We start from the raw sequence: 12,305 nt of genomic DNA on the forward strand, positions 1-12,305 counted from the left end.
AAAAAAAAAAAAAAAAAAGCATCTGTCCCTGGGCAAACCTTTCAAGGACAGAGGCCAAAGTAAAGTACGTAAGGTTTTTACATCGTTTCTGTGTGCGTTTGATATATAGACAATATCTGGACAAATTTAATCTTTTATTTTCTGGTAACTTGTGGTTACTGAGGAAGTGTTTGAAGCTTTCTCGTGGAATGTATATAATGGCGTGAAAAATTCCTTCAGAGAAATTTATGTTCCTTTCATTTTTACCAAAATGCAAATTTTCAGCATGGATGTGAAAAGCATTAAAATTATAACTTTGTGTACAAGATGAAAATAATTCACTAAATTTGCCCTTTTTTTACACAAAATAAAATGTTAAAGTTAAGCTTTATTTTATCAATTTTTCAACATTGATTTTGTTTACTAGGTAATGTGGGTAGGTATGCCAAGGCACACATGGAGGGTAACTGGCAGGCAACAGTTTTCTTATTCCAGTTCCATGAGACGTCCTGGAGTAGATAGAACTCAGGTTGACATTGTATGAATGTGTGTGTCTCTGTATAATTCAAAGTACAACTTTTCTTTCACTGTGGAATCAGGATTGAACTAGTCAAGCTAACCCTCTGCACTCTAGCCTCTCCCACATGCAATTAAGATAGGTGGTAGAAAGCGGCTGGGTACTCAGGAGACCCTTCTCCACCCCTTCAGGGTGGGGTGTAAATAGTTAGCACTAGGTGTGGAGTAATTCTTTTGCAAGGGAGCAAAACTGAACTCCCCCAAGCTGACAGTTACTCTGCTCAAAGAATAATCACAACACAAAGTAAAGCAAGAGAGTGAGCGTGTGAGACAGGACTTAGCTCTGTCTGGAAGGAACAGGAGGGTACAGGTGAATGAGCAAAAGCAGCAGTTGAGCCTAGACTGGAAAGGACCACAACACAGAGCAGAAACAAAGATATGTGCCATTTGTGGAGAAAGTCACTTTGTCTAGAACATTGTGCTTTAGGATCCATGCTCAGTGGGTGACTGTGTTTGTGTCAAGTAAGTTCTGGGGGTTCAACCCAGGGCTTCAGGAATAATAGGCAAGTATTACCAGAGCTAAGTCCCCAGCCCCACTTGAACACTTAATAGCAGATGTGTGGAGTTTTTCCCACAACAAGCAGAACTCCAAGAGACATCAGCTGGGTATCTTGTAAATTAGATGAGTTCTGAGAAAGAGAAAGAGGGTTCATTCTGACAGCTGCACCTGGAAAGTAGTGTTAGACCTCAAACAGAACTTCAGGACTAGAATGGGCAATTTAGTGAGACTCTGCCTCTTAAAAAGGAAAGTGGGTGGGGGTTGGAGGTGAGGGGTCCCAGGGAGATTAGCAATTAAAGGCACTTGCCACCTAGCCTAACAATTGAGATTGGCCCCCAGGACCCACCCACACTGTGAAAGGAGAGAACCAGTTCTGAAAGCTGCCCTATGGCTCCTACACCTTCAAGATGGGGCATATATGTGCCTTCACACAATAAAGGGTCTGGGACTTTAGAAAGGCGATGGATTTGAAGATAGAAGGTAAAACATGCAGGCAAAAATAATATGGCCACCAAACCCTGTCCTTTGGGCTTTCTCAGAATGTCATTATCTAGAGATTGGTCACATCTTTGGTCACTGGTGACAATCCATCCTTTAGTTGGTGTTCTCCTCCCCCTTTTAGGATGACCATCTTTTCAGCATACAAAGGCTTTGCATCAAAGGAATTAGTAGTGTTTAGAAACTGCACAGGCAGGCAAGAGAATGTTGGTTACATCATTGTCAGTTTTTCAGTATAGCAACACACACACAAAGAATATTGGGGTCTAGAAAGATGGCTCAGTGGTAAGAGGTTCAGCTAAGGGCCAGGGTTCAGATCCCAGAACCGCACATGCCGCAGCTCACAGTGTAATGGGATCCAGGATCCAATGCCCTCTTTGGTGTGCTTTAGACAAAGCACCTATATGCATTAAATATTTTCTTAGCTAGGATGACAGTTCTCATCAGCTTTTGCTTTAAGGTCTCAGCCCAGGTTGGCCTCCAAAACCCTCCTGCCTCAGCCTCCTGAGTTCAAGACTGCAGATGTGAGCCACCAAGCCTAGGCTTTATCAATTTCTAAATAGTCCACACACACCTGCTTGTGTTGCAAAGTCAGGCTCTGAGAGAAGTGACAGCTATGCCAGTCTAGATTAGTCCTAAAAGTGGAACTATAGACTGCTCTTAGCCGCCCAAAAAAGCATACCAAATAACCCATGCTGGTGGGCTAGACAATGTACATTTCCGGGGGTCGGGGGTGTGTATGGGTATGGTTGCACATCTTGAATTCCAGCACTTGGGAGGCAGAGGAAGGTGGAGCCTTCTGAGTTCAAGGCTAGTCTGGCTACAAAGCAACTTCCAGGACAACCAGGGCTGACTAAACACACACACACAAAGTCTCAAAGTGGGGATAAAAGGCACTATGAATAGCCCACACCAGTGTTCAGCCCTGTCTTATCCCAGAAGACTGGAGTGGTGGTTTATCAAGTTAAGAGCACATACTGTTCTTCCAGAGGACCCAAAAGCTTGGCTCCCAGCACCCAAAGTGGGCAGCTCAACCACCAGTGTCTCCAGCTTGAGACCACCCACACCAGTATACATACATTCTACTGCAGGGGAATGTGTTAAGGGAAGAGATGGTTGGTGACCCAGTGCACTCACATGGCAGTTGACATTCATAAATCCAGTTCTAGGCAATCAGGCGCCACTACAAACTAGACCCACACGTGCATGCAAGCAGAACGCTCAACTGCATGCCATCAGGGAGGGAATAAGGCTGCAGGAATACATGAGTACCTCAGCTGCTCCTTTAACCCTTCATTCCTACAGTATGCTTTTACATCTGTGAATCAACAAAGACATCATCTGTTGTTCACACACATCTTGCAGAGAAACACACATTCCTCTGTTAGCTAGTGCAATTTAGAGATATTTATTTCCCTGAACTGTCAGTATCACACTCTGACTCTCCCCCACTACCTCTCCTGGATACGTGTCTTGATCTCTAGCTCGTTTCTGAGATCAGACTGATTGTTCACAGTAGAACCACTTCATCTCATGCTATCCTAGCCTCAGAACAAAACCACTTCATTTAGTTCTAGCAGAAGAGTACAGAACACTGCACACCCAGTTCCAAAGTCTTTATTGTTTTAAAAAAGATGATCCATCCTGTCAGTGGGATGAAGAGCTCTGCCCAGAAACCCATCAGTAGTGCTGAAAAGGGCTCTGGTTTCTTCACATCTACTCATACACCCAGTCATGGGCACAAGACTTGTAGTCGATCAGTTCTTCCGGCTTAAACCATAGATGGATCTCTTTCTCAGCACTCTCCACTGAATCACTGCCATGAATGATGTTCCTAAGAAAAAAAGCTCATTTGTTACTGTGTTTTAAGACTTGCCTGCAAGCCAGAAGAGGGCACCAGATCTTATAGATGTTTGTGTGCCACCATGTGTTTGCTGGGAATTGAACTCAGGACCTCTGGAAGAACAGCCAGTGCTCTTAACCTTTGAGCCATCTCTCTAGCCCTTGTTATGAGGCCAGAGTCCATTCACTAGATAACAGCATGGGGCAGACATTGCAGACCTTTTTACCTGACACTGAATAATTACATTCTCTGCCCCACCCCCACCCGAAGCATTCCAAAACTGACCGTAGGACTGACACAGAACTCAATACTAGAATGCTTACCCGGACAATATGAGGCCCTACATTGAATCTTCAGTAAGGCAAATAGTAAGTCATTTAACTAAAATCCATTAGGATGGGACTAAAGAGAAGGCTCAACAGTTAAGAGTACTTCTTGCACTGGGCGTGGTGGCGCACGCCTTTAATCCCAGCACTTGGGAGGCAGAGGCAGGTGGATTTCTGTGTTCAAGGCCAGCCTCGTCTACAAAGTGAGTTCCAGGACAGCTAGGGCTACTTTTTGTTCTTGCAAAAAACCCAACTTTGGGTTCACATGGTAGTTCACAGCCATGTTACAGAGCATCTGATAACCTCATCTGACCCCTGGGTGCACATAATACATGCAAGCAAAACACTAGGGACAAAAACTTTAAGGGTACCAAAAAAGTACAAAGCTATAAAGGTGCTCAAATAAAAAGAGCTTAGTATTTATAACCCAAGATTGCTACTGCTAGAAAAGGACAAAAACAAAAAAACCAGAAGTGGGCAAGCCTCCAAATGCCAGTTTAGAGCCAGTCCTGCGGCTTTGGGGAGTGGGTAAGGCTAGTCCCAAATTTCCTATGCAACTAAAACTGACCTTGAAGTTTCTGATCATCCTGCCCCTACCTCCTTATCTGGTTTGTTTGGATTTTGGAGGTGTGTCTTTTGGAGACAGGGTTTCGTTGTGTAGCCCTGAGTGTCCTGAAACTCCTTCCATAGACCAGGCTAGCCTCAAATTCAGAGGTGCCTGGGATGTGCTGTGATTAATGTCTATCACACTAAGAATTTTTAGGGAGTTTTGTTGTTTCTTTAGTTTTTCAAGACCAATCGGTCTTACTATGTAGCTCTGGCTGTCCCAGAACTCACTATATACCTGCTCTGCCTCTGGCTCTCCAAAGCTAGGAGTAAAAGGTGTGAGCCACCAGGCCTGGCTTTCATTTTCTTAGAAGTAATTTACAAATCAAACCTACCATGCTTATTAGGTACAATCCCTTTATTCCATTTGTTTTTTGTTTTCTGGGTTTTTTTTTAAGATTTATTTATTTATTATATGTAAGTACACAGTAGCTGTCCTCAGATACTCCAGAAGAGGGCATCAGATTTTGTTACGGATGGTTGTGAGCCACCATGTGGTTGCTGGGACTTTCGGTGCTCTTAACCACTGAGCCATCTCACCAGCCTCCTTTATTCCATTTGAATATGCAAAGTTTGAGTACAATTTAAAGCTAAGGGAATCAAAGGGCTAGGTGTCATAGCCATACACACAGTAATAAATTGGATGAGGTTGAAACCCATTGTTTCCCACATAGGAACAATCACATGCAGCCGTCTGCAGTGTCTCAATTACAGCAATCGTTCTTAATATTAAGTTCAGGTTTTCCAAACCTTGGGATATGCCCAAAGTGTTATATACATTCAAGTTCAAAATTCATTATCCCACACAGACACACACCCTTACCTGCCAACTTGAATGCAGAAATCCCCACGGATGGTGCCTGGTTTTGAATCAGCTGGATTTGTCTCCCCCAGCATCACTCGGCCAGTTTTCACCACATTGAGCCCCTCCCAGACCTTCAGCAGACAAAAGACAATTACTGAGACCATTAAGAACAAACACTCCTATTCATCCATCTGTAAGATCAAAGGGATGGCACTATGGGCAGATAAGCCCTGCAGAGAGCAAGAGCCTGTTTTAAATATATAAGTAGGACATAGGAAAACACTACTCATCAAAAAAAAAAAAGTGGGGGGAGGGGGGAGGACAGTCTGGGGACAGAACAGGCAGGGACCGGTGGAAAGGACCTAGTAACCTGAGAGGGCAAGAGAGGGCAAGGGTTAATTATAAAAGAAACTAAAAGGACTAGTCTGGGAACAGGAAGTGCTCTGTGACAATTTTCCTTGCACTTTGCCATCATTCCCATGGGGACATCGAAGGCACGCAGAGACAGTCAAGGCCAGAGACCTTGGGCAACTCTGATATCTAGGAAAAGTATGATCAAAAGTACCTGTGGGAAACAGTGCTCCTTTGAAAGCTGACTAGCCCTACCATGATCTGCCTTAAGATCTTTTCTTAACCCTGTGTACACAATGTGTCCATGGGGAGTACTGGCGCCTACGTAGGCCAGAGGGGTCAGATTCCTGAAGCTGGAGTGGTGGGAGTCAGCCTGAGTGGGCACCAGGAACCTATTGTCCAGCCTCTCCTAAAATCTGACTCCCTGTTCTTTCACCTTCCAAACACATAGTTGGCTTACTCCTGCCAGTCTATAATTCCAGTACTAAAGAGGTACAGACTCGAGTCCCAGGCCAGTCTGGGCCACAAGGCAAAAGCCAGTCCCAAAAAAGAAAGACCAGAGTAACTGCCCACCTCAGCCCTTCACAAGCACAAGCACTCACCATGGCCACCACGGGCCCCGAGTTCATGTACTTCACCAGCCCCGGGAAGAAAGGACGGTCTTTCAGGTCGATGTAATGCTGCTTCAGGTGTTCTTCAGAGGCCTGGCAGAGAGACGATCCCATTGGCGAACGGATTGGAAAGGCTTAGATATGGTTGTAGCCCACCCTGGGGGTGAGTGTGGGCTTTCCAACACAACAGGTTCTCGGGTTTGGTAGTTCAATAAATTAACAAGGATCCATACCATGAAACCGACACATTGTGGCAGAAAAATCAAAAACCCTGATCTGATCAGAAAGGCAACCTGAGCTGGGAATATATAGCTCAGTGGACAAGTGCTCGCCTGACCTGTGAAAGGCCTTGGGTTCAGTCTCCTGCACCAGGTTTAAAAGGAGGAAGACTCCGTGCGGGAAGCACGTGGGGATCAAGTACAGGCATGCAGACCTGAACCCGAAGAACGTCCCACCCAGAGAAGGGAGGTGAAGGCAGACGAGAACCTGGAGACTCACTGGCCAGCTGTCCCGGAGTATATATGCAGCAGTGACCAGGAGACTGTCTCAAGATGGTAGGACCAATGCTCGCACACAAACACACCATACACAAGACAAAAATTGCAAGTGTTTACAAAATGAGCTGGTAGCTCATGCCTGCAATCCCAGCACTTGGGAGACAGAGGGGGGAACCCCAAGTTCCAGGCCAACCTGGGATAGAAACCTTGTCTTAAAAAAATAAGAGCCAGTGGTGGCGCACCCCTTTGATCCCAGCACTTGGAGTTTTTGATTTTGGAGGCAGAGATAGACGGATCTGATTTCAAGGATAGCTTGGCCTATAGAGCAAGTTCCAAGAAAGCCAGGGCTACAGAGAAACCCAGTCTAGAAAAACCAAAATAAATAAAGACTCTTACATAGTCAGTGATGTTAAGGATTTAACACTATAGAAGTGGTTTGAAGCAAGTTTTGGGAAGTGAAATATTGACTGAATGTGTCAGTAACCTCAGGTTCCCCTGCTCAACAGAACCTTTTAAACATTTCAGACGACAAACTTGAGATTTAAAGATTTATGTGTATGGGGGTTGTGCCTGCATTTGTGCCTGGTGCCCAGAGGCCAGAAGACATCAGGTCCCCTGGAACTGAAATTAGAGAGGGTTGTGAGCCACCATAAGTACTGGGAACCAAACTCCTGATCTCAACAATAAATACTCAACTGCTGAGCCCTCTCTCCAACCCCAAGAACGCTTTCTCTGTCTTGTTTTTGAGACAGTCTGTACAGCCATGGTTGGCCTGGAATTCACTCTGTAGACCAGGCTAGCCTCAAACTCAAGAAATTTACCTGCCTCTGGCTCCACTGATATTAAAGGTGTAAGCCACTATGCCCTGCTTTTTCTTGTTTTTACTTTAAAGTAATCGTGTGTATGGGTGCTTGGCCTGCACGAGTATCTGTGCATGTCTCGTGCTCCAAGGCCAGAAGAGGGTGTCAGATCCCCTAAGACTGGAGTTTCAGTTCTTAGCTGTCCTGTGAATAATGAATGGGAACTGAACCCATCCTCTGGAAGAGCAAAGTCACCATGGAGCCTTCTCTCCAGCCCCAAGAACAAAACTGATGGCCTTCGTTATATTTCAGTAGATATTCAAACTTTAAAAGTAACCTTGTTGCCGGGCATGGTGGCACAAGCCTTTAATCCCAGCACTTGGGAGACAGAGGCAGGCGGATTTCTGGTCTACAGAGTGAGTTCCAGGACAGTCAGGGCTACACTGACAGGCCAGGACAGCCAGAGAAACCCTGTCTCGAAAAACCAAAATAAAAAATAAAAAAAGTAACCTTGTTTTTTTTTAAAAAAAAAAAAAAAAAAAAAATGGGTCTCATGGGATCCAGACCTGGCCTTAAACTCCAGGTATAGCCAAGGGTGACCCAGATTTTCTTTTCTTTTCTTTTTTTCCTTTTTTCTTTTTTTTTTTTTCTTTTGAAGACAGGGTTTCTCTGTATAGTCCTGGCTGTCCTGGAACACACCTTGTAGACCAGGTTGGCCTCGAACTCAGAAATCCGCCTGCCTCTGTCTCCCGAGTGCTGGGATTAAAGGCGTGCACCACCACGCTCGGCTCAGATTTTCTTTATTCTTCTCTTTTGTTTTTGTGGAGTTTCTCTGTGTAGCTCCTGGCTGTCCTGGAACTCACTCTATAGACCAGGCTGGCCTCAAAAAACTCAGAAATCCGCCTGTTTCTGCCTCCCAATGCTGGGATTAAAGGCGTGTGCCACCACCGCCAGGCTGACCCAGATTTTCTTATCTCCACCTTTATGTGCTGAGATTTGAGTGTGTGCCACCACACCCTGCTGTTTAGGAGGGGTTGACTCTAGACCTCATGAACTACACCTTCAGCTGGTGGCCACATACCTTGTCAAATAGTTACTATTCTATGCCAAGGAGAGATGCAGCCTCGGTGATCTGGAAGTTTCGGCTCAAGCACAAAAGAATTTCAATTGTACAGGGTGGGTTTCAGGCTCTCTCCAATCCTTGCTACCCCACAAGACAACACAAGCAGACTAGAAACCTTTTGCGAGACGGACAGGACCAGGACACACTGCGGGAGGGAAGCCAGGCCTGGGCACCGACACCAGTCACGTTACCTCCACTTAACCTTCCCAAGGGCGTCTGTCCTCCCCGGCCTGGGGAAGGGCCAGCGAGCCACCAACGTCTGGTGAGAGGCGGAGGTCAAAAGGATTCTCGTGGGAGTGAAATCAGCCAGGAGGCCTGACTCCGACTCCAAAAGGCGACGAGGCCAAACTACTGGCGGGAGAACCAAACTCCCGCCACCCAGCAGCAGAGGGATAGGGGGCGAAGGGCGTTGTTACCCGAAGGAACTTCATGGCCACCAGGCGGAACCCCTTCTGCTCGAATCGCTTGATGATCTCGCCCACCAGGCCGCGCTGCACGCCATCTGGCTTGATGGCAATGAAGGTACGCTCGAGGTTGGCCATGGTCCTGTGGAGGCAAGAAGTGTAGTCGTTGAGGCCCGGCCGACCCAAGCCAGCCCAAGGAAGCCACGTGGGTTCCTGCCACCGCCGCCGCTGCGGAGGACACGTGGCTTTCCAGATACTTCTGCCCCGCCCGAGAAGCCCAGAAAGAGGACTGCGGGAGCCTGAGGTGAGCTGATGTCGGGGCGGGGAGTGCATCTTAGCCTTACCGAAAGCAGGTGGGTCGGCTGGTGTCTGTGATGAGCGACAGAAGCAAAGAGACTAAAACGACCACCAGCCGGCGCGGAGAGAGGAGGGACGCGGGGCGGGACGAGAGACGCCACACCCCGGAGGACCCCGCTGCCCAACCCGGGACGCTCAGGCTGCCTAGTCTTGCCAGTCGTCTCTGTCCCCGCCCAAAGGCTCCGGGTGCACGCCCTCGCCTTGCAGGGCTGCGGAGGGCTGCGGGGCAGGAAGTGATTTGTACTCCACCCAAGTCCGCCTGCTCTTTGCAGCTACAGGCTTCAGGTTCGGAGACCAGGTCCTGAATTTATTCCAGGAGACATCTGCATTCACGCTTCCCTGCGACATCCGCGCTCAGCTGGACTCTCCATGCTCTGAGATACCCCGAGTTTTTCCTATCTCCGAAATTCGGCCCTCTGTTCTTTCCTCTCTACTTGAGCTTAGTCTTCCTCACCCAAAATGACAACTTCCCTAGGAGCCAAGTCTGTCTCCAGGCCCCTCCTCAGAAGGCCATCTGTCCCAGTCTCAGAATGACTTTCAAATTCCTAAGATAACCCATGCCTCTTTTTTTTTTTTTTAAGATTTATTTATTTATTACATGTAAGTACACTGTAGCTGTCTTGACACTAGGGCCAGCTCCCAGCTGACTGTCACCTCGCCTACCTTTCCTCTAGAGGCGCTGATGCCACCCTGAGTCTGGGATTCCTGCACACAGAGCACTACCTACGGAGTATCAGGCTACCCACTTCAACCTGAGACACCCCTGGCAAGATTCTAGATTTTTGTAGAAGTTGACGGCCTGCCTAGACTTCAGAGGAAATTCAAGGCCAGCCTGGTGAATTTAGTACATGAGACTATCTCAAAATAAGAAGCAAAACCAGGTGTGAGAGATGACACTTGCCTGTAGTGCTAGCTTTTGGGAGGTGGAGGCAGGAGGATCAGGAAAGGGCAGCCACTGCTACCCAGTTCAAAGTCAGCCTGGTCTGTCTTAAAATATACAAAATAATGTGTTGGAGAGCTGGCTTTGTAGTTAAGAGCACTTGCTGCTCTTCCAGGGGCCAGAGTTCAAGTCCCAGCAACCACACACTTCAGGTGGCTCACAACTGTAACTCCAGTTCCATAGAATCTGGAACCTCCCATCTCCAAGGACATGCCCTTATGTGCACATACCCACATGCAACACAGACACCTACACATAATTTGATAAAAATAAGTTTTTAAGGAATACATACAAAGAGAGGGGCTGGAGTGGGTAAAGTGGTCCATCCTTGGCTACACTAGAATTAAAGACCAGTCTCGACTACATGAAGGTAGGGAGCACTGAATATTTAGCTCTGTGGTAGGTCTACTTGTGTAGCATGCACAAGGCCTTGGTCCAACCTCCAGTACTCCAGACTCTGTATTCTTAGAAGCCAGGCCTGTCAACTTGCAGTCTTTACCTCCTGTCTTCTTGGCAAGCCACCAGTACCCTAAAGGTGCCCCCAGTGCCCACATCTGCTTCATTTCCAGATCCAGATCCCACCCAAAAGAAAACTGCAGCATGTTGAGCACTCTGTGAACCAGCTGCTGCTCCTCCCAGCATGCTTGGAGCTTGAGCCGGGGCCCCGAACATCCCAGTAAAGAGGTTTAGGACATTGCCCAAAGCACTGAGCCTAACTAGCCCAGATGAGTCAAAATGCCTGAAACCTCCTCCAGCTCCATTGCATCAGCCCTGGCTAAAGACCTGCTCGGACAGAACAGCTCTCTGCTCTCTGGCCATTAGGATGAGCAATTAAACTCTAAAGTTCTCTCAGACAGGCTCTACACACTGGGCACTTGGACCTGCAATTGCTTTCCTTTTTTTATTTTTTTTATTTGATTCCCAATGAACACTGATTTCAAGTGACTCTAGCCCTGGTCTCATCAAGAGAATATACCCTGCTTTAATGCCTCCCAGCGTCTCTAAAGGGACCAGCAAGCTCTCTATGTTCTCTATGACACCAGTACTACTCAAAACCTGAGATGGGATGAGGTCGGCTAACCTCCAAACTCAGGTTATCAGCCTTGTGGCTCCAGCCCAACTGGTCGCCTATAACTACTCAGGTGGGTACCAGCCCGTCATACCTCTCCACTGTCCTACACCTCAATTAACAGAGCACCGACTGCCATTTTCCCTCACTCTGGGCCCATTTCCTTCATTCTCAGCCTGAAGTGAGAATCTGCAGATTTCACTGACCTTACCTGTCAGGTGAAGAGTCAGTTACCCCTTTGTCAGGTCACATACCTCCCTAGCCCACAGTAGAAGGACCCTTCATTGGACTCCAGCTGACGGTCCCAGGCCTACAGTAGACATGGGTTTTCTGATCTGATGGTAGCTACAACTTCTCACGATTTTCTTAGTTTGTTGTTGGTTTTTGCTTGTTGTTTTGTCTTTCAAGACAGAGTTTCTGTCTTTCCCTGGTTGTCTTGGAACTTACTCTGCAGACCAGGCTGATCTTGAACTACCTACCCCTGCCTCCTGAGTGCTAGGATTAAAGACATGAGCCACCACCATCCAGCTTTTTTTTTTTTTTTTTAAGAGAAGTTCTTGTATAGCCAGGCTGGCCTCAAACTATAAAGCTGAGGACAACTCTGAACTTCTGATCCTACTTCCTGAGTGCTGGATCACAGTACTACCATGGCATTCTGTGGTGCTGGGGATAGAACCCAAGGACTTCTGATCCTACCTCCTGAGTGCTGGATCACAATACTACCATGGCATTCTGCAGTGCTGGGGATAGAACCCAAGGCTTCGTGTACGTTAGGCCAGACTCTCTCTTCCAACTAAGCTATATCCCCAGCCGGTGGGGGATTGCTGTTTTCCTGTTTTGGTTTTTTGAGAGAGTGCCTCTGCCTCCCGAGTGCTGGGATTAAAAGGCGTGCTCCACTCCGCCCAGCTGTTTGATTTGTTTTGTTTTGACAAGGTTTCACTATGTAGTCTAGGCTGGCCTGGAATTCATCCCCCTGCCTCTGTCTCCTGAGTGTTAGAATTACAGGCCTGGGCCAACAGCC

General features: G+C 47.2%; 1 protein-coding gene across 1 annotated transcript; it reads right to left on the reverse strand.

The window, feature by feature from the left end:
- Positions 1-3,153: 3,153 nt before the first annotated feature.
- On the reverse strand, positions 3,154-9,688 carry LOC110304443 (nucleoside diphosphate kinase B). Its single transcript, XM_021175843.2, has 5 exons — positions 9,263-9,688; positions 8,931-9,060; positions 6,086-6,187; positions 5,151-5,263; positions 3,154-3,386 (listed from the first exon to the last, which is right to left on the reverse strand). The coding sequence occupies exons 2-5, from the start codon at positions 9,054-9,056 to the stop codon at positions 3,269-3,271; spliced, it is 459 nt and encodes a 152-aa protein (XP_021031502.1). The 5' UTR covers positions 9,057-9,060; positions 9,263-9,688; the 3' UTR covers positions 3,154-3,268.
- Positions 9,689-12,305: the final 2,617 nt, after the last annotated feature.

Source organism: Mus caroli, chromosome 11 (genome assembly GCF_900094665.2).
Source record: "Mus caroli chromosome 11, CAROLI_EIJ_v1.1, whole genome shotgun sequence".
Classification (NCBI taxonomy): Eukaryota; Metazoa; Chordata; class Mammalia; order Rodentia; family Muridae; genus Mus; species Mus caroli.

Coding starts and splice junctions, on each gene's coding strand:
- LOC110304443 (XM_021175843.2), bottom strand. CDS start 9,056: ATGGCCAACCTCGAGCGTACCTTCATTGCCATCAAGCCAGATGGCGTG. Junction 6,188..8,930: donor TGGCCATGAAGTTCCTTCGG/GTAACAACGCCC, acceptor TCTCTCTGCCAG/GCCTCTGAAGAACACCTGAA. Junction 5,264..6,085: donor CGGGGCCCGTGGTGGCCATG/GTGAGTGCTTGT, acceptor TGTCTGCTGAAG/GTCTGGGAGGGGCTCAATGT.